General features: G+C 36.3%; 1 protein-coding gene across 1 annotated transcript in view; it reads left to right on the plus strand.

Annotated features, from left to right (window-relative positions):
- ERC2 (ELKS/RAB6-interacting/CAST family member 2) overlaps positions 1 to 26,712 on the plus strand; it is a 275,802-nt gene extending 249,090 nt beyond the window's left edge. The window contains 3 exon segments of the mRNA XM_050979490.1: positions 12,614 to 12,761; positions 25,930 to 26,061; positions 26,656 to 26,712. Coding sequence (XP_050835447.1) covers positions 12,614 to 12,761; positions 25,930 to 26,061; positions 26,656 to 26,712 — 337 coding nt within the window.
- Positions 26,713 to 26,939: the final 227 nt, after the last annotated feature.

The following is a 26,939-nucleotide window of genomic DNA, read 5'->3' on the forward strand; positions in this document are numbered from 1 at the left end:
ATTTCCAGTGAGGGGCAGTAGTCATTGCCAGTAATCATTTCTTTGTGGACTTGGAAGTAGTTCCTGTTACTTGAAAAACTAAGGCCTCTCTTCACAATCAAAACTCATGCTTGTGTCCTTGCAGGAATTTAAGGTGTTTCTGGAAAGGAGTTGGGGACACAGTTGGGGTGCTGCTCATCTCTCAGTTCAAGAATTGATAATTTTTAAATACACTCCTAAACTTTGGGTATTGTTGTCAGCAGATTTTGATTATGCTCTGATTTATTCATTGTACTGCATTATGACTGCTGGTTTAGTTACCAGATAATGACACAAACTTAATGATGAAGCACTGCAGAGAGTAAACTGCTCTGATGAGCTCTGCCAGGAAGGTTTTAGGTTAATGCAGTTTGTTCATCAATTGGCTGTATATCAGCTGAGTGGGACTGTTAGGGTGCATGGGGCAGAGATTCCAAGCCAGCCACCTCCCTGGCCAAGGGACAGTGCTGACACAGCTGCAGGGAGCAGAGGAGCTGAGATGAAGTGGAGGTGGCAGCAGGACCTGCAAAGACAGAAGAGAGGTGGGATGAGCACGAGGCTGTGAAGGGGCAGGGCCTCAAGCTGGATCACTCAATGGGACTTACTGCTTAAGAGATTTTCAGATGCAAAGGGTTGGCAACTATTGACACTGCTCACAGTCAAATGGAAAGAACTAAAAAATTAATCTCTATTTAGTATTCCAGATCAATCAAAAATTCACTCGTTAACACCAGGATTTGATTATAACCAGTAACAGTTATTCTACCTGTTGAAAAATAGCTATTGAGGAGATACCTATTAGCAGTTCCTCCTTTTATCATATTCTGCATGTGTCTTATTCACTGTGGTGACTACAGAGAAATAAAAATATTTTTTTTTATTTTATGAGTGTCTGAGACAGTGTTTTCTTAGGAAACACTTTGGAGGTATTGTCAACACATGTGAAACTGTTCCCATACACTTTGCTGATTTGCTTTACACTTAGGTAGTCAGCACTGATGTGATGAGTTCCTTGTTCAGATCTCTTGCTTCAAGCTACTCTGCTTCCTGTGAATGTGAACTGAATATGTCAGCCTTTATAAACATCATATGGATTTTGTTCCTCCCAAACAATTGTAGCTGTTAGTAATTGTTCATTACAGAGTAACTTCCACTAATGTTCAGAAGCATGGAAGTAATTTGGGGAGAAACATACTTTGTTCCTTTGTACTCTGTATATTACCAATCTCTGCCATAAGGATAAGCTGAAGTCAACTGTAGAACCATGGGCAGTGTTCAAAAGGTAGCTTGAAAATGCTAAGAAGAAAGCAACTGGGTCTTTGCCAAGTTTTTAATACTTGAATATAGTTTAAATGTTTTAAATATTTTTATTTTACATAGTGTTTCCTACATTTAAAAATACCTCTGTTCTTTGTTAAGTAGAACTTTGTTTTCTGTTGTTAAATCACAGGGTTTTGTAATGAATACAATAATAACCTCCATTATGTCCTCTTTTTTTTGGAAAAAAAATAAGGCAGACATAGATAAAATTTCTTTGTGCTCAATCCTGATGTGAATTTTTAGTCCTTTGGTTAATTTTCCAGTCCAGAAAAGATAGTGCTGCATTCTCTCTTTCAATGTCTTTTTGGCAAGTTTTTGTGTTACTTTCTTATTTGGGGAAGTATTGTTGGAGCCAGCTAGCGTGGTTCTCATATGCTTTAAAGTAATGTCTAGAATATTTCACATCGTTTTGTATTCTGAGAGTGCATTTTCTGCTGCACTGGAGTGCACATTTAGCAGCAGAGGTACCTGCAGGGTTGAGTTGTAGTGACTAAGGAGGTCCCTTTTGTGCAGCAGGAAAGAAATCCTACACCTACTATTGTACCTAGGCTTTGATTTGGTTACTACTGCCTTCTTTGAGCAGCTGAGGTGCCATGATTTCCTCCCACCTGTGCTGAATCTGGGCTCATTGCAGAAATTAACAGCTGCTGGTTTATTTCTCATAGCAATGGCACTTCTATTAGCACTCCTCCTTCTAGTGACAGCTCATCTGAAAATGGATCACATTATTTGTGTGAGTCCCAAGGCCACCCGGATAGCAATTTCAGCCAGCATTTTCCATAGCAACTACTTCTTGGGCTGATTCTGCCACAATTCCTTCCAGATGTGCTGTTGATTCAGGTAATGTTCAAAATCCTGCTAAGAAATATTTTTTTTTTTTGGGTCATGGATTCTAGAGTTTATCCATGGTTGCAGTAAGTGCATTTGTACATAGTTAAAAAAAATCAACCATGGGAATGCAGAGGCCTCAGAACTTGTCTTCTGTTTGATTCTAAAGAGGGTTGTTCTTTTTTTTTCAGCTGCTGATTTTGGTTTTCTTTCCAAAAGCACTGTTGATTTTTGTTAGATGGACAGTCCATGTCTTACATTTTGGAAGGAATTTATAGATTTTTGTACCGTAGCCACTGTAGAAATTCAGCAATTTTTATTAATTGAAATGTTCTTGCAAACAGACCTCTTGTAGGACTATCCCTGGGGAAATTTGATTTTGCTGCCTGACCTGGTTTTGGTAGCTGCTTCTGGAAAAGTCTTAATACCCTCCCAGGAAGATTCACCAAGGTTATTTTAACATAAAATGAGAATACCCAACTAGACCAGTCAGTTTCTGACACACACCTGGCTGATAGCTTGAGAAGGAAGTGTTCTAACAATGGAGAGAGATGATAGATAAATATTGACAAGAAAGAAACACCAGTTTGATTGACCAACCAACAACCAGTAAGAGCCATATAATTCTAGTTAACTGATTTTAATAATTTCAAAGGTATCATCTAGTAGTGATTTTCAGTAACCAGTGTAGTTTATGGATTAATTGATTTTATGATCCATTTTTGTACTAGAATTTGAACCAACTTGATCTTAGCACAAAAGCACAGCCTTTTTTCCTGGAATAAAACTCCTTCAGTTGAAGAAGTTTTGCTACAGACTGTCAGAAATGTTACTGAGATCAGTAGGGACTTCCTGTGCTAGTTTGGTAAGAAGCTTTTTCTGAAGACTAAACATTCTGCAATTCATTATGGGACTGTATTAAGATATCTCAGTTCTGTAATTTCTGCTGTGAAGACTCCTTAATGCCTTCCAACATCCATCCTGTGGGCTCTAAACCTGATCACACATGGTTTATTCCTCTTTAGTCTGCTTTGAGAAGGTCAGCACTAAGTGTCTTCACTGTGAGCCAGGGTGGGTTATTTTAGAGCTCCAAGACTCTACATCTGCATTTTCTACAATGTCTCCTTAGTCAGAAACAGATTTTCAAACATTTAACCCACCAAAGAAGATCAATGAGGAAACTTCTTTATGCAAAGTTGAATCATGTGAGGTCTTCATGCTTCTGGCAATGCTTGTGAACAGCTCCATTAGCAGGGAAGTCATATAATTAAATACCATCATGTGGTATTCTATCTCTTTCATTCTCAATCTTTTAAGATACTAATTAGAGAAATATTTGTGTGCTGTTGCTTAATTTCCTCTCTTCTTGTAAATAAAATATCTTGTCCCTATTTCAGGCTTTCATTGTCTTTACTAATACTTTTCTATTTTATAGTTATTCATTTCATATGCTGTATTTTGGGTGTGCAGTATTTTATTAAAAAATGAAATTTGGGGTTTTTTTTTCCACTGAGATAAAGTAATAGGGCAGGATTTGAATAAATATTTTCTGATACAACGTTTTTAGGCAATTAGGTCTTTAGATATCCTGCACCAGAATTGTGGCCTGCTAGTTAGAGAAGAAATAAAAATAACTTACCTTTATCCAGGTGTTTACTTTTTTTTTTAATATTAGCCCCAGTAATTATTGGTGTTAAGACTTGTTTTCTGTGGCTTGTTCCAGTAGTTTCAGATATAATGAAATTATATGAAATGATATGTTTTCATGTTATGTTATATCATATGATATCAAATGTTATGTCAGAAATTATATGTTAAATTTTCCTCTGTGCCTAGCAATACCATATCTTTTTTATATGTCTTTGACTCAAATATTTTGAATTCTCTGCAAATTCATTAAAACCATAATAGCTCTTAATAGTAACTTTTTTTCCCTGCTTAAACCTTTATTTGGCAGTTCAAAAACATTACCAAGAACTATATTCTAAAGATCAAACCATTCCGCCTCCAAAGCACTTTTATCTTTGTCTTCTATAAACAAAAAAAGCGCTGTTGAAGGATGAGGGGCTGACAATGACAGATTACCTGTAGCTTTGTTTTCCTGTTTAACTTAGGTGGACCCTGTGCAGTGCTGTGTTGTGCTGTAACACAATCCCATGTGCTCAGATCCCATCTTTGCCTGCAATCCCCATTTCTGCACTGCTTTGGGCTGTGGCACAGAGCAGGCCCAGGGATTTCATCCAAGTGTTGGTGTCATTCCTGTGGAGAATCAGACAAAGCCAAATGAGCAACACGAGTCACCTCCAGTAAAAAGCTGCAGAATTCAGGAATAATTGTCATCTAATTTCTTCTGCTGTGCTTTGTAGGACTGTGAATTATTTTTTTCCTCTGTATTTCTCACACAATCTGGAGGTTGTTACATCTGCTCCCGTGTGAGCTATGCTACCTGTTTGAATGAATTGATAATGCAGTGGTTATGGAAGCGTGATCTGTGAAACTCTGATGTTATTGCTTTCACAATGTCTTTTCTAGGCCATCTGTCTTTTACTTATCTGTCATTAATAAATATGTTATCAAGACATCAGGAGTACAATGTTATAGGGCTTGAAAAAGTTCCAAGAATTCAAAGGGCAGTTCAGTGGCTACTTCTTACTTGAAAACTAGTCCTGAAAGATGGGCATGGGGTTCCTTCTTTGCCTTTTAAAATCTGGATTAGTTTTGTTTCCTTAACAAAGGACCTACATGCACATTAGCTGCCATTAAGGAGGAGAAAAGTGATACTGATTTGAAATTGCCAAGGTAAAGGCAATGTGGGAGATGTAAGCGGAGGTATGGTTATGGGAGTAATGAACTGTGGCTCTGGGGAGGTAGAAGGGAGAAGGACAGATGGATAAGGAAGCTGCTTTGTCAAGAAACTTCTTGAGGTTATTCAGAATCAGGTCCTCTCTTTTGCTTCTTTCCTTTTACTCTGAAATTTCATGTTATGAACAGATGAATCTTCCCTCTTCCTGATTTTAGTCTAATCTACGTCTAACATAAATCAAAACCAGGTGTAATGTAGAGGCTGTTTGTTGTCTGTCTCACATAGTGTCAGCACTGATATTTGATCCTCACACCTGCTGCCAGCAGAAGACTTGATCAGATGGAAAATTCAAGATTTGATACTTGGATCATGTGAGGAAATGTGTTTGCTGGGTTGGAGTGTGAAGTGGATGTGTAAGGGCAGGTTCCCCTTTTTCTGTCCCACACTTAATGGAGCAGCCCTTTCTTGGTGTGTTTGGGCTGTGGAGCATCAATAGTTGTCTGTGTTTGCTGTTAACCCAAAATGCAATTTCATGCTGTCTTTGTCTTCTGAAAGTATTTCAAAGGGGTTTGTTCTTTGAATACAGTGAAAGGTAATTGTTCATTTAAAAGGAGTAATCTAGAAATGTGCTTTTGTCAAGCAACGGGAGAGATAAATTTTCTGTCAGAAAAAGCTTTAAAATACCAATAATATTCTGAAGTTTATTTTCTAAGATGCATGCACATCCATAATGGATTAACAGCATGTTTTAACAAACCATTTATTTGCTTTGGGAGTGACAGAGAGAAGCTGTTTCAAACAGGATCTCTCATCACTGTCTATCTCTAGTCACCTCCTACTGAACTTAAGGTTGAATACCGGGGGTCACAAGGGAAAGAAAACAATAATTAAAGTGAAAAAGTTGATTGAACTGGTGTGGTGTTTTTTTTTTTGGTCCTTCAGTATGATTAGCATGTAAGAAGCTGGCTGAGTGTTGTACTGTATATCATTAGTTCAAACATTTCTGACGTGATTTAGCTTTATTAGTGACTTTTTAAATTGCATTTCTGTATTTTGTGGAGAACAGCTTAAATAGTAAAGGCAGTAAAAGTTCTCATTAGAAGGTCTTGTTTCTATAAATCTTAATCTTGGAATTCTGCTAGGTTACAATTGGACTGTTTCTAAGAACTCACCCCACCTCCCAAAAAGTTGTCATGGGTTCTTTTATTAAAGCTCAAAAAATTATTCTTAGACTAACAGAAGTGGGGAGTAAGGCAGGAGTGTTTACAGAGCTCACTTCTAAATTGACTGTGATAAGTGGCAATGCAATGTATTATGATTAGAGGCTTCTGGGAGACTCTTTAAGAAGGTTAACTGCAAGGCAGCTCTCAAAAGAAAGCATTTATCTTAGTGGTCATCCTTCAGTGTTTTATACTACTGAGATTTTTTTGTGGGTGGTTAGAACCATTTTTTTGTGTTTTATTAGCTGTATCTTGAATACCTCCTACTAGCTGAATGACAGTTTAGGGTTATTAAATCTGTTCTTAGTACATTTTTTTATCCTTAGTTAATCTTGACTAAATATATGCTAGTGAGCAACCCTTTTTTCTCAGTTGTTGCCCATATTTGTTAAAAAAATTATTCCATTTGACATTTGTTTAGGCTGAAGTTTGATAAAAGACTGTATACAATATACTTTTTTGGTTTGGCATTCAACAGAGACTTTCATGGATTTATTTCTTCTTGCATTATCTTATCTTCCCTTCTAGTATGCTAAGACTTCCTTTTCTTATTAAGTAATTTTTTCACTCCAGGACAGATGCTTTCACAATTGCAAACCCCTCATGTGTGCTGCTAGAGATCCCTAAGATTGCATTTTTCAGTTGTTAGGTAACATCCATAATTGAGTTACTTTGCTGTCACCTGCTTTCTCTAATCCTAAGCAAGGAATTTTTTTTAAATTCAGGTTTTTCTTTGACATTACTTCCAGTGACTTTACTAAAAAATTTATAGTATTTTATACTTTCTGTTTGTTTAAAAACTATCTCTATTATCAGACTAATAATTGATCATTCCTCCAAGGAAAGGACTCTTTGTATTTGACAATCCCTGAGGAATGGCCATTATCATTACACCTTGGCTAGATATTAGGAGGAAAAAATTTGCTGCTTTCTGTAATTTATGGACATTGCTTCTTGTTCTGTGTGCCATGAATATAGAAAAAAGTAGTTCTATTTCAATTTGAAATAGCATTTTAGGTTTTCATTACCATGTTGTCACTCAAAAACTATTTATTGTAGTTTTTCCTGAAGTTTTCTCATCAGTCATTTCTCTGCATTTTTCCACATTTTTCAGAGTACTGGATTAAGTATTTCAGCTAAGACCTTTTGTGTAAATGAAAAGACTCGTTTCTGCCTTGCAATCTATTTTTGTTTTTACTTCTTAGTATGACACTTGCCTTATTCACAACAGATCACCAATATGGAACTTCTCCTTACTCTTCTAGACAGCATCTTAGGTTTGGAAAGACCAATTTTATTCCTGTCTTCATGGCACATGAAAATTCCCCCATTCTGAAGCCTCATTGTAACAAATAGATTTTCTAGTCCATCATTCATTAGTTAATGAAAACATTATAGGAACTGGAATTTTGGATAGAACACAACTGGTGTAAATTCCTGGCCATCAGAGTGGTGGTGTTTCTTTCATCTGTTCTTTTCTATTGTATATGAAGTGACATTAAGTATGATCAGATTTTTGTACAAATTTCCTTGGTACCTCTTAGTGGAAGCACTTGGACTGTCAGCCCAGATCCCTCAGCTGGGAGTGTGCTGGTTGAGACTGTTGGAGTCACTGGCTCTGTTAAGGAGACTTGGCCTGAGGTTGCTGTGGGTTGTTGCAGTCAGCCTTTGCCAGGGGAGGAGAAATTTCATTTTGTAAACTTTGCTTTTCCAGGGAAAAGTTTTCCATCCTCTCCTTGCAATAAGCAGCATATTTTAGTGGAAGATAGAAGCTGAGAATCCTAGGAATTACTTTATGCAGATGCAAGAAACATGGACAGAATAATTACCAATGTGAAGCACTTGCTGTTAGGTTTAATATATATTCTTTAATTTCAGGGTTTACTTACTTTTACTGTGAAAAGTTAGACTTTTTTTTTTTTTTTGGTGTTAAAAATACTACCCTGTTATTTGTATAACAGATTAGTTGGCCAAAAAAAGAGAGGAAAAACTACTAATAACAAAAGGGATTACTCTTTATAAATATTACTGTTAAAGAATGTCATTTAATCCTCTGCTCTAATAAATTATTTTAAAATGTATTTTATTGCTATAATTTATTAAACAATAAGGAGACATTTTGGCTGCAAATAGTGATAACATCTCTGTAGAACTGTATTTGGATAATAATTTTTTTTCCTGACACAGTAGATAATTAGGAATTATAAATTATGCTTACACTCTTAGGCACATTAGCTGAGAGTGTATCAGATTGGATGTTGTTCTTGGTGCCAAATCAGGTCTTGATTTTCAAAAATTCTAGCACTAAAACTCAAGATGAGTTTTATTTTCTAGCAGCAAAGTAGAATTGTATGTACCTGAGAGATTTAGGTAAAAACCTTGCCACCAGTTTACATCTTTGAATGAAGTTACTTTGTGTTTGTAGGTAAGAAAATCCTTATTGCCAGCTACTTTGCTGGCATCTTAACCCTGTTCCTAGTGGCCAGATAATCTCATTTCAAATGTTTGCTGCAAAAACAGTGATGCTATTTTTTTTAGCAAGGTCACTGAATAGCTAAAATAAATTACTTCTGTCCATGAGGTTTTGTTCTTCCATAGGAAACTTGAAAGAAGATGAAAGGCTAGCATAATAATTTTCACAGATGTGGGGAAACTAGTGTGCAGTATGTAATCGATAGGATATGATAATGTAGAGATCCTGATCTGTCCTGAGAGACAACTTCAGAAATGCTTGGATCTCTTCACTTCCAGTACCTCACAATGTGGGCAGGATCTTTCTCCATCTCTGTCTTCCAGGAACTTAGTGGAGGCTGGATCCTAGGCTATGTAGGAGTAAAGGAGGACGTGGTTTCCTCAGGTGCTCTGTCACAACCTGCATCTTTATTTTGTATTCTGGAAAATAATAATAAAATCGTTGGGCTTCTTTGTCTTCCCTCTGACCAGAAGTAGTTAATTAACAAAATTAAAGCAACTGATCTATCATTTGGTAGAATACACCAGCTATGCCAATCTCTTGTTAACCTGGATGCCAGGGTAAATGCCACTTCTGTTTGAGGTTATTGCTGTTGAGGTTATCCATGATGATAAACATGGATAATCTGCTGCCACACGCAGGAATGTCAGTGCAGACAGGTGCTGTGCCCACCCTGGGCAGGCTGTGTGAGCCAGCCCCAGTCTGGAAGCCATCAGCACATTGTGTGGCACCATGCCCAAGCTGGAACACCTTGTCTCTCAGATAGCTGAGGCTTTGCAGTTCCTCAACAGAGGCTGGCGCACATTTGGGTGGCTCCAAGAGTGCTGGCAGAGTGAGTTTGTTTCTGATGTGTTCATCATTCCCTGTGGCTGGGGAATGCCCACCCTCGTGTCGTGCACTCGTCTCCTCCCAGCTCCACTTAATTAACTACAAAGTTTAAAAAAATATGTTGGCCATAATTTTAGGGAGGGCAGTTTAAACATGTATGTGCTGTGGGTTTGATTCAAATCTTGGAGTGTCTCAGTGGACTACTTGTGGTGTCATTTGACAGCAGCTATTTCACATGACTATGAACCATCATTTCCTGGAAGTGCTTGATATGAGTCATTATTTCCTGGAATAAAGTGTTTGGTTACATATTTTCCCAAGCATTTTTCCAAGATAGGAAAATCCCCATCAGCTGAGAAAATAAATGCTAGGTTCTGCAAGATTTTGTGGGTTTGGGGCTGCAGAATCCAGAGTGCAGATTTTTTAAAGCTTGTTGACTGGCTCTCCTCTCCCATGAAAGGTTTCACCTCATCAGTTACTTTAAAGTGGACTGGAGAATGTTGTGCAGCTGAGCAGTTAGGATCACAAGAATGTGTGATCATTTTGGCTGGCAGTACAAAAAATATGGATGTGACTGAATCCTGTTATCAGATGTTGAAATGATACCAAATAGTTCAGTAGTTCTGACTCTTCTTCCTCCCTAGTCAGGTTTGTGTTTTTACTGCCATTTTAGAGGCAGTGACACGATCTAAACTTCAGAGAAGTAAAATTTCAGTGTAGCTTCATGTCCTTTTCAACCTTTAATTTACTCCTTTTATTCAATTTTTGGCTTTTTACAGCTGTAATATGTGTTAAATAACTATATATCCTTAAAAACCATCATTTACTGTGGAATTTGCAATTAGAGAGCAGACATTATATTGGGATTGGCTGGCATGGAGTTAACCAACAACAACTTAAGAACACAACTTTAAGAATTCTAAAGCCTTGGAAATTCTGAGATGTAGGTTCCTTTAGCACACTCATAATGAAAATAGGTAGGTTTGTGATGGTAGTATTAATGTTTAACTTGAGATATTATAACTGGAACATTGTTACCCTTCTCACTAACTCTTCTCAGTAATTTTATGACAGCATGCTCTCAGAAAACTGCAGAGGAGTGAACCTTATTGAATTTGGAGGAGCATATTCTATGCCTGTATGCAATAATGCTGTTTCCTTTTCTGTGGCTTTACAGTCACAGGATACCTTTATTTCTGCCAGAGAACTTGTGTTATCATGTCTGACATCTGTGGGGGAGGTGAGACCTTGGCACAGGGTGCTCAGGGCAGCTGTGGCTGCCCCTGGATCCCTGGCAGTGTCCAAGGCCAAGTTGAGCTTTGGGTCTTAGGGCACTCGGGGACAGTGGAAGGTGTCCCTGCCATGGCAGGGGTGGCACTGGATAGGCTTTAAGGTCCTTCCCAACCCAAAGTATTCCATGATTTTATGATAAATTGCTTGCTTTCTGCACGTTCAGAGGAAATGAGTAGGGTAGCAAAACACCTTTTCTTTCTATTTTGATGCATTAAAAATCGAATATTTTAATGAAAGTGTTATGGAATAGGTACTTAAGCACAACATGTGAACAAACTGGGAGTCTTTTACAAATTACTACACAGCAATTTTTATGCATTATTATGAGGTTTATAGAAAAACAATGTACCTTTATTTCATTTCAAATTAGCACTGTGGATGTGCAGCCCCTCTGATACATATTTTTTGTGTAATGTTGATTATTTAAAATAATTCATAGCTATAATTTAAATTAAGACTGTTGGAGTCTTACAGCATTCTCTTTTAAACATCATTTAACTGAGATTTGAATGAACAAGACAGAATAATAAATGAGACTATTAAAGTGTATGAATAAAATGCAACTGTTTATCTAAAACTGATCCGTGTCGCATAACTTCACCTAAAATAAATGGGTTGTTTTTCTTTGGCTCCATCAGAAATATTGTCCTATAAATATTTATATTAATACATTAGGAACTTTGAAATAAAAGTGAAATAACTTTCTTGACATTTTTGCTGGCAAGCAAAGGACTGTGAGAATTCCAAACTTTTAGCTCACCTTGACTGTATGAAGTTCACGAGCCGTATTCTTACATTTATTAGCAGTTGGAGCCTAAGGTTAATTTATGATTCATTTATCCATGTTTATTTTTTAATGATTGATCTTATATAGTTCTGGGAAAAGGCACAGGCCATAACATATTCTTTTCTAAAAGCTATTAGGTATTATGTGCTCTTTCTTGGCTGATAAGTCATAGTCTGTCACTGAATGCGTTGCAGAAGGTGAATATATTTGTTTTATTTATGAAATTAAAGGCCAGATTATGGCCTTGCCAGAGCATGAGCATTTTAGGGTATAAGACACTGCAAGATCTGTGCTTTCAACTGCATGTTGTAAAAAATTGCCTTTGTTTTATGTCCTCACAAACTATTTGTGATGTGCCCCTGTGAGTGTCTTTGTTATCCCATATTTATCTGAGTACTGAAAGATTCTGTTTGCTCTCTAAAATTGAGGGGTCAGGATTGCAAAGGAAATGATCTCTCATGAACAATCAGATAAAAAAACTTGTATTTCACTTTTAGAAATATATTTTTGTGTTGACACAGCACATGGAAATAAATCCATAGGAAAACATGTAAGTAAATATGAGGAAGATATCCAGAGATTCCTGCACTGAGAATCCTAAGGCACCAAGTTACCAGGATAAAAATTGGTTTTATCTGTATCACTTTGCTTTCTATTATTCAGGCTCTGTGATCTGCAGAAGTCAAAAGAGATTTGTGTAAGGTATTCTAGAATTCAGGAAAGTGAGTCACAAAAAAAAAAAATCTAAGATTTTTAAAAGCAAGACATTTCACAGAACTGTTGTTAGATATCATATTGTAGTAAAATAGGCTGAAATAAATAGTTGATGAAGCAAATAATGAAAAGTCTAAAAAGAAAAATTTTTGGCTAATTAGTTTATTTCAAGATTTGGTTAGAGCTGACAGTGTTTGCTATTTAAAGTGTTCAGAAGGTAGGTGATTGTTCTCCTAGTGATTGAAAGAAACATCTCATAGTGTGGTATAGCAGTATATATTCTGTTTTCAATGAGAATTTAACAATTTTAATTTTATTTATTTTATCAGACAGGAAGCTTTGCTTGCTGCAATTAGTGAAAAAGATGCAAATATTGCCTTGCTTGAGCTGTCTGCTTCAAAGAAAAAGAAGACTCAAGATGAAGTAATGGCTCTTAAACGAGAGAAGGACAGATTAGTACATCAGTTAAAACAGCAGGTGGGGAGACTTTACTTTTCATACTTTCATGGCAACAGAAAACTGGCACTATTTTCATTTGTACTGCTTTATGCTGATGTCCTTTTGGAAGTGTTCAAGCCAGGTCTGACCTGTGTCAGCAGTTGCACAAGGTAGGATGTGTTCCATTTAAGTGTTTATTGCTTCTCTGGAGTTAAGAATTAGCTGTACATTTACTTGGCTCACACTATATGCAGCCAATACATTTTGTTTTCCCTCTTCATATAGTTTCCAACCTTTTCATTCTGTGAAAGAGGACAGCAGATGCTCTTTGCATGAAGCAAGAGTCCATTCTGTTGACTCATTTTAACCTACTCTTGTTCAGTTATTTGCTTATCTGTTGTAAAATAATTGTGTTTTCAGAAGGCTTCAGGCTTTCTTTTTGAGAGGTTATCTAGAAATTGTGATTATCTGTGAAATAAATTCTCAAATGGTTATAAATCACTGTGTCTTCAACACTATAAATAATTTGAGGTTTAAATAAAATTACTTGGTTAAAAAACTCTCTAGAAACAGATATTATCCCATATGTTCTGGCCATGATGCAATTGTCACCAGGTCAGTTACTGCCCAGGATACTTTTCATCAAAATCTCTATGATAAACAGGCAGATATGCTTCATGCTTTTTATCACTTCACCCTACTGTGCTGCACCAAAGCAGATGATGTTGAGTTCCAAATAATTTTAAGGAGTTTTGGTTTGCTTTGGAAAAGAGAGGGTACTTATTTTCTTTTTTAGATATCACCCTTTTTTTACCTTCATCTTAGGTTACTGAAGAGTAAATGAATACACCCCTTTGCTATGTTCCATGGTACCTTTAAATATCATGAGTGTTTAAAAAATGTTCATCAGAGAACTGAGCAACTGTTTTGTTGTTGTGCTTGATTTGTTTTGGAGTTGCACCTTTAAGCTATTGCTGGAAAGTGTTCAAAACATTGATTGGTTTCTTCAGACAGAGAGAAGGAAGAGGATTGCTAGACAAGCATTGTGTTGGAGAGCTTCAGTTAGAATTGTAACCAAATACTTCAAATACCTCCATTATTTATAGCGATAAAGATCTTCAGTAAAGCTATTTAACTAGATTAAATTGATGCCAAAATAATCTCCCTGTTATCTCAGACACCACAAAAAAAGAGTCACCAGGAACAGGAATGTGGTTTAACTGGGTCACCCCTTTATTACACTTAAGAATTATCTGATAATAGAGGTTGGAGACTTCACTCATACTTCTTTAATCCCTTTGGGGAGAACCACTGTCTGCCCCCAGAGGTTTCTCATGTGCATCCAGCACAAAGGCTTGCTCTGACTGTGCTGGCAGGGCCAGGGGCAGATTCCCCCTGTGTGATTCAGTTCCTCTCTTTCCTTGAGATGCTCTCTCTCAATATGTTCCTGATTCTCAAGAACCTCAGTGAATGTTCAGCTGCAGCATTGCTTCTTTTCTTCTGCTCTTATTTGTCCCATCCTCCATTTCCACAGCTGCTACACTGCTGAAAGGCAGAATTCAAAAAAGCCCTACTTCTCCAGCCTAATGTGATCATCAAAGGAGAAACATTTATAAATATTAGAAGATTAATCACTAGATAATGCTAAGCATTAACATAAAACCCTAAATTCATCCCTGTTCTATATTGTAAGAGGAATTTTTGCTTTGAGAGGTAAAATAACATGTTGGTCCATGATAAAAAAAAAAAAAATCTGTATTCCTCTCATATATATCCACATTTTCTGGCCTTTGTGAATGTTGAATAGATTGTAAACCCCTATTAAGACATTGATTTTAAAATAATTTTCCACAATTTTTCACACTGCAAAATAAAAAGAGCCATCTTAGAGAAATAAAATATTCTGCTTTTATCAGGAAATGGGAATATTTATGATTTATTTTAATAAAGCTACAGATAGGCATATCATATTTTGAAGATGAAAATGTTACTAATATGAATGAATTGAGCCATCTTTTCATGGGTTGTGACTGTGTGAGTTTAAGTGAAAGTTCTGTTATTTTTAAGCTGGAAGAAGAGAATTGTTTTTATGTCAAAACCTAGATAACCTAGAAAAATTATTTATATCACAGTGTATTCAGCTGTAAAATTAGTTGTAATAATTCTGACCTCTGTGTTGCAAACACATTTTCTCACAAGAAACAAACATTTAGTTGTAATGATTTAAATAGAATTTAGCAGCTGCAGTCTGTCAGCTAAATATTTATTGTTTACTGCTTAAATAATTGAGAAGCATAGTAATACACTCCCAGCAAAACAAAACCACTGGAATTGCTTTGATTCCTACACCAAATGCTATATTTTGAGAGCTGTAGGACATTGTAGCAGGCTTTAAAAACCCTTTCAGTAATACAGTATTAAACAAAATTACCATGTGGGCTTGGCTGAGTGATTACATCATGTGCATAATCACCCTGGCCAAGATTCCTTCTGAGAATTCTGAGAAGGTATTTTTAGATCAATTTGTACAGTGATGCAATCATTCATGAAATAATTAGCCAAAAAGTCAATTTTTAGAACATCTCAGGAGATTTCGGGAAGAGCAGAAGACACTGCTCTGTTACTGATTCATCCTGAACTTGGATACTGAGAGAAAATGTCCCAGTTGTGTCTTTTCATTTCTAGGATATATTGCCAAAAACGTAAGTGCACTTGGCCAAAATGCAAGGTCTTCTAACTCCTTGAGAGCATTTTATTTTTCTTCTCAAAACATGAAATTAGAAACCTTTCCAGTGCTTTCAGGGCTGCAGGTGTACAGAATACTCTGGCCAGAGGCAAAGCTGGTGTTTGGCAGAGTTTTTTAGCTTGCTGCTCTTTATTTCATCACATCAACATATTGCTAATGCAGCAGAAAGGGTGAGAAACCATCAAGGAATTTAAAAAATGTGTGTAATCACACTTCCTCAGCAAACTAACAACTAGCAATATTTTCTCCTGCATGCAATACACAGAATTATTTCTGACTAATTACCTTGTAAATATTTTTAAAAGCTCTTTCACCAGCAAATGAGTAAAGTGGAATTGTAGGCAGCATATTGCATTACATATACTATTCTAGTTAAATCCTTCAGAAACCTTGCTACTCTGATATTATGGTGGTGATATCAAGCATTCAAGAAAAACAGCATACCCCAAATTGTGTTTTCCCTGATAGATAAATTCAGCTTTATTGCACTGTGTATTTTATGATATTGAAAGGGTTTATTTTACTGTATGAGAAAAAGAATATTAATAGAGGTTGTTGTGATTGTGATTACTCTGGCAGCCCAAAACATTTTTCTGCAGCACTGTGAATTGATTAATTAATGGCATTCAAGTTCTCTATATGTCTAACCAGCGTGGGAGCAGAAAAGTCATGCACTGTTTTTTTACAGTGTCGTTACAGACATTGTTATCTGCAGCACTTGTGAGCAGCAGCAACTCTAGGGTTGGTTCCTAATCACTGCTGCTTCAGTTTCTGATGCCATACTAATTTAATCTTTCTGATTGCCTTGAGGAGTGAGTATTATAGGACCCCACATAATTTTATTCTTCTTGTTGTTGATGTGGTTATTGCTGTTGTTGTTGCTGTGTTGCTGCTGTTTACACAGATCTGCTTCAGACAGACCCTGTGCAGTTGAATTGTGCAGTATCACTGCACAGTGAGTAGAACCCATGTTAAGAAGCCATTCACATTGGTACTGCAGACACAATTGAACACTCTGCTGCTTTTTTTACCTCTTCAGTTTGTGCTGTTTATCTTTAGTCATTATCTTGGTCTTGTTGGAGCTTTAAGCACCTAATTGTGAACAAAAGAGAAGTCTGAGACCCTTAAGTTATAGTTTTATTTTTGTTGCACTTATGGTACACAGGTTCTTTGTTTATTTTGGATAGGTAAGAATAGATGTTCTAATACCTTCATAATCAACCTGGTTATTTTTTCCTTAAAAGTTCTCAGAAAATGTAGTAAAATGGCTTTTACTCTCTGATTTTAAATGTGGCTATTCAGATCCCATTTATGTCAATACAAAGCATTCAGTGGCCTTACTGTCTTAAAAACCATTTTAGTTTATGCTTTTCTATTAATTAGAAACATCTAAAGTAATATTTCTGCATGTCTTAACATTGGGGTTTAACCTGATTTTTGAATCTGTGGTTTTGAACATGGGTCATGACAGTCATTGCAAATGGGTTGAATCTCAGTTTTGCCCAGTGCAGGTTCCTGTGGGGGTGGGAGTGCAGAGTGCCACTTCTCCCTGCAGTTTAACACAGGAGGGGCACAGGGTAGGCAAGGCAATGTGTGAGTGGAGCTAAAAGCCTCTGCCCAGCAACTTGCTTTAAAAAATACTGAAAATGTTGGCAGTGCTCTCATAACAGTTTTCACATAGGCTCAGTAAGATTTGACAATTTATATTATAAAATTTGATGGACTTGGGTCATAGCTGGATATGGCATCACTTTTTCCTCCTTATGCCCTCAGGAATCCAAAATCTTTTGCATGGTATTTTTACACAAAGCTTTTCAATGTGAGGGGCTTCTTTTGCCTTTAGCAGTCAGCCCCTGAAAGCACCACAGGCTTGGTACATGAACCCTTTCCTGCTTTAAAATCTGTTTCTGTTTGTTCTCTGTTCAGAATTTTTTGATTCTTGAAGGATCTGTGTCACAATTTAAGCTTGACCATGGCTCAGGGAAGCCTTTTTTCACTGGTGATAATCTGGTCTTGAACTTATCCTACAACTTTATTCAGACAAGTGGTTTAACTTCACTGAGACTGAAAATCTTAAATGGAAAAAGTAGGTAATGCAGATATAAAATAATATATATATTAACGCTGGAACTTTTGTAATTCTGGATTTGGCTTACATGGTAGGTGAAAATGGTTTTTAAGTACCTCAAATAAGAATAGTGAATACCTCCATTATAACAATCTGAACTTCCAAGCCAAAAGGATTTTTCTCCATGTGACATGTTTTAAACAAATACTCATGTTCTACTGTAATGTACCCCATGATAATAAGACTAAATATGGTTTAACACTTGGTCTCAAATGAAGTGCTAAGTAGCCAGCTATTAAAAAAAAACCTGTAAAAAACTGGGTGTCAGATATTTCTGATGCTGTAATTGTGGATAAAACTGGTAATTCTGACAATCCAGCATCATAAAGAAATTAGCTATATATAAGGTGTCTCTAGGTGGTGTGATGTTATCACCATTTCAGTCCATATTGAAATGTACAACCAATGTGTTCAAATGGAGGTTTTATTTAGCAATTTTTGTTGCATACAATGGAATAAATGTAGTAATTTCAACTTAAGCTATATTTTGTATATGATTCAAATGGGAGACCTGGGCTTGAATTGAAATTGTAAAAATTGCAGGTGAAACTCACTATTTAGACATTAGAGATGTTGAAAAATGACCAGTGCTGCTAACCAGAGATTTGCAGTTTCTCAGGTCTTATTTATCTCCTGAAGTATCTGATTCATGTCTGGTTTTAAATAATTATTATGGGGAAGTATCTTTTAAATGAGTTATTTCCTGTTGTAAAAAGGAAAAAAGAGAACCTTCCTTCTTCCGTTGCTTGTCTGTTTTTAGCAGGACCTGGCCTGAGATGTCCTCAGGCAGCTACAGTTTCAGAGCTTTAATTATGCTTTTTAACCCACTTCTTTGTGTCTATGTTCTTACATACTTCTATGTAATTACCCAGGTTAGTAGTAGGTCTCAGACAAATACCTTTAGCATGACTTGAGCCTACACATTACTGAGTATGCTGTATTATTACAAGATATTTCCTGTGCTTCAAGCCATACCTTTAATTCTCAGAGCTTTAAAAGACTTCAAAACCACAAATTCTAAATGCAGGAAAATGCACAAAAAAAAAAAAGTCAGACAGTCCATGTTCTATTCAGCATAGCTTTGTTTAATCACAAGTGTCAGAAAACTTGAAATTTGGCCTCAGTACTTTAGATAAGTGTCTGCTTGGCACTTGGAAGTGCTGCCTGTCTCTGGCTGCCAAGTGTCCAATATCCCAGCTGGTGTTTGGGAGGCTGTTGTCCTTCAGCCTGTGAAGAGGGAGGCTTACTCTGAGCTTTAGCTTCTTTCAGGGTGAGTCAGTCATATTTTGTCATCTTGCAAAGCAGCAGGTGTAATGGTTGTTCATACCAGTTAAATAGGGCTCTAATTAAAAAAGAACTGAAGTAGCTCTAAAGCTTCTATGCTCATGTTCAATACTAAATTACCAGACCTGAGTCTCTGAAAAGATTTACATAGGAGTTGCTATGCACTGCTGCAGAAGAGTCAGAGTATTAATTTGTCCAGCATTCATTTTGTATTTTCCCTGGGTGGAATGTTGGATTTAATGAAAACTTGGAAAATAGTCAGTACCTTTTCTTAATCCCTATTTTCTGTCCTGTGAGGGCAGACAGGGCCTGAACACCAACTGCTCTGGGTTACATGTTACAGATGATAAGAATTTTAAGTTTTAAATATAAAACCAACATGTGAATTAAGTAAATATAGGTGTGAAAAAGAAAAATATGTGTAATTTCTTAGCAGGAAAACTTGGCTGTGTTCCTTACATGGTATGGAACAGTCCTATCCTTAATGAGGTAAAACCTAAAAAGAGTTAAATGCAGAGTAGCCAAGCTTTTCTGCAGTGTGCTATCATGCACACTCTGAGCCTGCATGCATCCTGTCTCTCACACTTTCCAAGACAAGTCATACACTATAACAGGAAAAGAAAAACATGCCTATTAGTCCATTTGGAATTTTAACAGGGAAAAAATGTGTATTCTTCAATGGAGGTAGGAAACAAAGCAGCAAACCCATGTTAAAATGTAGTTAAGAGTAAGAATATAGGAACAGATTACATTACAGAGATGTTATAAAAAGAAAATGCATAATTAAAGCACTCAGTAAAACATAACACTGCCCCATGGTGATGCATTCCAACACCCATAGGGTTATGATTACCATACTTATTTAGCATTTGCAGTTGCTGGTTAGTTAACATACTGCAGTGTTTTTGTTATCTTTCACTTACTGATGAGTGCTTGCAAACTTAAGAGTCTTAACCTCATTTTTTCCCATTGGAGTTTTCTTGGTGTCTAAAACCTCCCTGCATAAGCAACAAAGTAGCCTGAACAGAATATTATTGTATATTTATACTCATTGAAGACAAGAGTATAATTTATTTGGAAATAATTAGCATGATGTTGTTAGTATTCCACTGTAAAAAGTGGCCTGAGTAATTAGCATAAAGTAATACAATCTCTGGAAGTCTATTAAGTTCACTTCTTCCATGCAGCTGTAATACTGGCAAAAGGTCCTTCAGAGCAATAACAGCCTCACAGATCCTCTGGCTTGTGGAAAAAGGACCCTTCTGTCAAAACCATACTTGGTGGCTGTGTTTTAACAATTTGTCTCATTTCATTGTGGGGATTCAAGAAAAGTGCTGCTCTTAAAAATGGAGCAGTCTCAAGCTTTGGCTATCTAGCAATAGCCTTGGAATTTTCTTTTCTTCTACAGCTGGATGGTTAGTGAAACAGTGCCCCAAAGTATATGAAAAGTTTAAACTGAAACATTGCAAAGGAATCTCTCCTAAGTATTTTTTCTAGATGGCAAATTAGTCTCACTCTTTGGCTTCTTTTCCCACCACTTGTGCAGGATGCAGGCATCTCTATAGGCTTGAGCTGTTAAAGCAGCTGGAACAATGACAGTGAGGTTGAAGATGATTTTTAGAGGCTCCAAGGTTGGAACTTGGAGTTGTTATTTTTGATTTCAGAAAAATAATAAGTTGAGACAACAGAAGTGGAATAAAGAAAACTTGATGAAGAGGGTTTTTAAAAAAAATAAAAAAGGGTTAGTGAACTTTATTAAGTTCTGGAAAGACAGGCTTTAAATGGCATTTTATTCTAGTTTTCTTTGTAGCTTGTGTTGACCCTTTTGTTGTCAAAAGTCACCATAAGGGTTATTACAAGCCCAGGATTCTGTGGTGCTTTCTCAAATGCCTTTTGTAGCTATTTTCCAAGACTGCCTTCCTCTTTTACACAAACGTGATAGTCTACACTGTTTTATTGTAATATTTTGAGGATTTTTAATAAGAAAACACACCATTTTTATAAAGCCATGATTTTATGCAAACTTTTATAGTCACTTAAAAGAATGTGAGTGACAAGTGTAATTTCTTGAGGTTTAGGGATGTGTGAGGGCAAGTACAGCATTTGCTCTCCAACATTTAATGAATTGTAACTTGCCAAGTAACAAATCCAATAGAAATTGTATTCCATGGCAATTTGTGATTTCTGACCTGTGCAGCAGTAGAAAAAGTAAGAAATTTTTCCCTTGTCTTCAGACAACAACAATTTTCAAAGAATGTTCAAAAATATTATTCTAATGTGAAAACTGATTTTATTTAGAGAGTGTAAGGCCAGAGCTGGCTTAATTAGCAAACATTTTTTAACCCTCTTGTCAATGCAACTCAGGCTTGAAGTGCTGGATTCATACAGGAAAACCAATTGCAGTTGCACGTGCTTTCATTAAATCTAGATTCATTCCAATAATTCCTTCCTGCAGCTTCTGGATAAACTTGGTGAACTCTGCAGTCTGGACAATACATTTTTTTTAGATCACTCCCCTTTTCTGTTTTCTAAAATATTGTCTCAGGAGAAAAAATGCTCAGATAAAATCACCTCTTATTAAAAATTATGAAGACTAGAACTAAATGCCTGCCTCATGAAATTTTTGGAGTTTTTGATGGAATGATTAGAATGCTTATGTTCAAACAGTGAGATTGCAAGAAAAAGAGTTTGTGTCAATAAAGACAACAAGAGACCATTGCAGAATCAAACCTGGAATGTGGTCTCTAGATTTTAAATTTCATGCTTTAAGAATTAGACTCCAGGATAGCTCCAGGACAGCCTACAGGTTTTATATCTGCCTCCTTCTCATATAGGGAAAAATCCTAGCCTATTGAAAGTGAGTATTCTAGAAATATTTCAAATTCCATTAAATGAAGAGAGATTGAGAAGAAAATCCAAAGGAAAGTAATAGCTATTGAATTGTATTACACCTATATCCCAGAGCAACAAATCTTATTATTTTTCCTCATTTGAACCTCATTCATGAGAGTTTCATTGTTAACTTGATCCAGATGACAGATGAAAGCATAGTTCCCTATTGCCACCTTGCTAAAATATTTTGTAAAAGACAGTTTTAATATTACAGTTTTACAGTTACAGATTGCTGTTAAGCTATTTAGTCTGTTACCAGTCAATCAAAGACTTTCATTTCACTTTGGTATATCCTTCCTTAAACTCAACAGACTTTTAGGAGGACAAGAAATATCTGTCAGTTTTCTTGCAGTGCTAGGTCATAAATTCTTTGGTAAGTGGGTTAAAAATTCAGTTACACATACCATTCATGACCTTGACAGCTTAGCAAATAGTGATATTGAATGATCAAAGACAACTGTTTCAAGCCCTAAGGGTTAATATACCTGTGCAAGTAGATCTAAGCTGCTTTTAATTCCTTGATCATTCCTTTATTTCAGAATGGACGCAGTATTTCTTGAATGTAGTCAATAAATTAATAGCAAAAAAAATCTGAGGACACTGTTTAGGCTAGAACTAATAAGGCCATACATGGTTTTTAGGAGATAGAGTTAATTAATTGTTGCATTTTACAAGTTCACATGTTTTCCTTTTCTAGTATAAATCCAAATTAAAACATGTTCCTTCTCAGGTGTGGGCTTCTTTTTCTCCAGACATTTTGAAAAAGAACTGTTGGCTGAGCTGTGGTTATGTAAATTTTTTGAAACCCCATTTTCAGGTTTGAGAGGAGAATGTGAATACAAGTTTAAGCTGTGCAATAGAGCTATTTCAGATAAGGTGCAGAGTAACCAGTGGTGCACATTAGATATTGCACAGTTTGAGTGCATGTGTGATCACCACTCTAACTGTCATTTTTTCTATATTTCAAGATTCAATTTCTTGATCATCCAGAAATGTCAGGATTGAGTAATGTTCTGTGCTTTCTGAAGAAATGTAAGAAAAGCTCTTGGGTGTCCTTGAATAGGAACTTTACAGGCAGAAGTTGTTGCAGGCAGTGATGGCATTGCCAGGTCACTGTGTGGCATTTTCCCTCTCAGCCAGCACTGGAGCAGTCCCTGAATGTGTTGTTTTGGCACCCAGACCATGAGGATTTTCCTCTGACTGATAAACCAGTGGCCCAACACATACACCCCTTGCTGTGTGTGCCTGGATATAGGTGTAGGGGTGTGAAGCCCTGGGGTCCTGAACAAATTCCAATGAGGTTAATTAATTCCTTCCTCAAATAAAAATATAGTTGGCATTTCAAAGCCTGCTAAATATCAAAAGCTGACAAAGGGAGAAAACAGAAGTGATGTTCCAGATTTTTGTTTAAAAGGATGTGAAAAGGATTGTATTGTTCCTCAGGATAGCTTTACTTTGGTTCTTCTCCAGAAATTGTCCTGCTTGTCCTCCCCAAAAATCTTTCTTTTAAAAGTTTGAAATCATAAGGTGTTTGTACTTCTTAAGCCAAAGCTGAGCATACCTGGAAAATACAGTTCAGTGTGGAAGTGTAGCACTAGGAGTAGCTAAAGCAAAGGCATTAAAATTGTATCTGCTATCAGTTGAAGAGCTAACAAATAAAAAACAAAAAGCTTTTAAAAGTATTATTTTGCCAGGTAAGTTGCATCATTTTAAGAAATTGATGTCAGTTACAAGTCAGGATGAAGTTTAGGTGGTTTGATGGAAAAGAAATTCTCATTTCATATTTCTTGTCAGTTTTGCTCCCAGAACAAAGAACAAGCATACTAAAGGAAGGCTATTAGAGCATTAACATTTCTTTGTGCACATTTTACTGCAATCTGGCATGCAAAAGGAAGAAACATTAGAAGTAGTTTATTTATATTTCAGCACCAAATTAGAAAGATGACATCATTCATTTACAGTTCTTATCCCATGACACGCCTAATCCCCAACACCTCATTACAGAGGACACTTTTAGGATTGCATATCTCATCTTGTTTAACTTTTGCATTCTTTATGGAATACAGTTGAAAGGTAGGAAATTTAAGGCTGTTCATTGATAAGAAAATAAACTAATAAAATTTTAGGAGCTTCCCCAAAGAGGCAGGGTATGACAGTGTTTATAGTAAGTGGCTTATTATTTGTCTATTAATTCTCCATCTTTTCCACTCTTCTGTTCAAAAGCCCTTCCTCTGTGAATCTAAAGACAAACAGGCCAACCATGATGATTCAGATTGAGATGATCTTTTTATCAAAATTGGTAGAAAGTTACAACTGAAATTCATTCAGCTGTTTGCTTCCATCTTTGTATTTGGGAGGGAGAGAATAAAATATTTCCAACAGCGCAGATTCTTCTTTATACCATACTGAGAAAGGGCTCTTACAGTGCTATGGAGATGCTCAGAACGTCTAATAGTGCACATTGACCTGTGATGTTTTCTCTATCTTTTTGTTGTGTGGGGTTTGGTCGGGTTAGTTGGTTGTTTCTACTTAAACAGAGTACAGCTCCCCTCCTGTAAAGCAGTTTTCTCTGATCCTCTATTGAACATCATGTGAAGCTCTTGAGAAACATTGTGACTGAAAAAAATTAATTGATGAAAAGGTACATCAGGACTTCCTAGGGTTCTGTGGCTGTTTTCCTGGCATTAGACTTTGTTACACTCGAAATATTATGTAATGTGAATATTTAGTTTGCTTTTTTTTCCAAATCCCTTTTCAACTTCAGCAAAAAACATTAAAGTTGGGGAATTTAACAGCAATCTCTGGGTTTTACATGAAAATATACTTGCCAGTGAAATTTTCCAAACAGATACTTTGATATAGAATTGTTTTTGAAAAGAAATCAAATTACAGCAGTCCTGGAATTAAATTTACCACATCCTAGCTATGGGACATGAGTTATCTTATGGGCACTTGGCATTGGAAGGAAGTTAGACCAGTTACTGTGGGGACATACTGAACAAATGAGTGGTGTTCAAATTCATCTGCTTATGTTGGTCCTTTGGAACTCATTAATCTGGGCAAAGTCCTGAACAATGTGTTGAGCTCCCATCCTCACCAGGGTTACCATGAATCCTGCTGTCTTGGAGCATGATATCAAGTGAGCTGAGACTGCTATCTTTCCTTCAGTCATCTGAAGGATGTGTGATATTAATTGTACATGCCTCTAACTGATTATTATAATTTTGGAAGAGATCTTTGGGAGTTGACACCATTTTTTTATGGGTTTTGTTAGTGCAAAATTAATTAAAACTTGAATGGACTTTAAGAGGTTTGCTTCAGAGAGTCTTCAGTCCTGGTACCACAAAAAAATAACAACTGTATCCATTGGTTTCAGACTATTGGTAGTAAGATATTTTTGGTGTTATGAGCAAGGTTTGAATTATTCAACTGTATGTATTTCATGGTATGGAATAATTGTAATAGTGATAAAGTGACATGGTGACATAGATTTTATTATCTGTACACAGCTCTAGCTGAAGTGTTGATCTCTTTTTCAAGATCTATATCTTAGACTTACTTCAATTCAGTGATGTGTCAAGTTCCATAATCACTTATTTCTCTAAGTGCCTGTGTCTCTATCACTTATTTTCAGGTTCTTTTTAGTTTTTGTTAAGCAGACTGATCCTGGTGTACAATTAAAATAAATTACCCAAAATAGAACTTTTAGAACAACTATTCTTGGTTGTTGCTGACATGCCTTGGTAGCCAACTGTAAATGTTTGAAGTGCACTTAATATTCTTTTCAGTGAGATTAAAGAAGTCAATTGCTAAGACACAATGTTAGACTGGAAAAATAGGAAACAGCTCTAAAATAATATATTTAGAAAAGCTGAAAGTCTTTTGCCCTTCAAACACGTCTGTCATCATTTACTCTTCAGACTTCTTTGTGTCATTCTATGGATGTGAAAGCTGAAACAGAGGATGTGTTCACATACTTGATTTCTCTATTTCTCTTTCCTTTTCTTTGTGAGCCAGCAGTCTGGATTTCTATTCTTAGATCCTTCAGCTCAAAAAAAACTCCCAAAAAACCCCCAGAGCCAAGAGATTCCTAAAACACTGTCGGAATAATACATTCCAAGATGTAATAAAATTGTCTTGCTTTACATCTTAAACAGACACAAAACAGGATGAAGCTGATGGCAGATAACTACGATGATGACCATCACCACTACCACCACCATCACCACCACCACCACCATCGCTCTCCTGGGAGGACACAGCACAACCACAGACCCTCTCCAGATCAGGTTGGTCACCTCTTTCTTCACCCTCAGTTTTATAACTTTGTTATTTTGCTACTTCAGAATAAAATTATTTTTCCAAAGAACTAACAAGCAACGGTGAATTCTTTGAACTGAAGCTAATAGCTCTGGTATTTATTTCTGTCCTGAAATAGTTTAAAATTTTGGCTTTTTGTCTAGTACCTTATTTTTCTGGAGTAGAAAAACAGTCTGTAGAAACAAGTAACTCATTTTCAGATGAAGGAGCCTGAGGAAAAATTTAACATTGCTTTTGTATGAAAAACCTTTTTTTGATACTAAACTAGGTTATAAGTTCATAATGTCTGGGTAGAAATAAAAGGGAAAAACAGGGCTGACAATATAATGGGGATGTATGATAGACTACTTAATTGGGAGAAGGAGGCTAAGAGGCAAATTCCACTTTTTTTACACAGTGACCAATGGAATTGTGTTAGAGTCAGGAGCAGGTAAGAATGAGAAAACACGATTTCTTGGTTACTAACACAAATTAAAAAACCCCAAACCACAAACTATAAACCTGAACAACATAATACATAGTCCTTTGAATTTTTGGAACATGTTAAGAACTTTTTCTGTCAGAAAGAGGAGAAGGGATTTAAGGACTTGCTGTCTTGGTTTAGTTCTGTTTCTGATTAACAGAGATAAGTTGGCTGAGTTTATAAAAGAAGGAAAAATTGTATGGAAATATCTGTAAAATAAAAGTTTTGGCTTTATGCAAGGAACAGAAAGAAAAAAAAAGCCAAAATGAAGGCAAGAGATGTGAAAAAACAGGTAATAACCACCACAGTGTGACTGAAACCCAGACACTGTTTTCAACTAATTTAAGAAACCTGAACCTGTGAAAGAAATTTGAGGCACAAGAC

The sequence above is a fragment of the Serinus canaria genome, chromosome 12 (genome assembly GCF_022539315.1).
Source record: "Serinus canaria isolate serCan28SL12 chromosome 12, serCan2020, whole genome shotgun sequence".
Classification (NCBI taxonomy): domain Eukaryota; kingdom Metazoa; phylum Chordata; class Aves; order Passeriformes; family Fringillidae; genus Serinus; species Serinus canaria.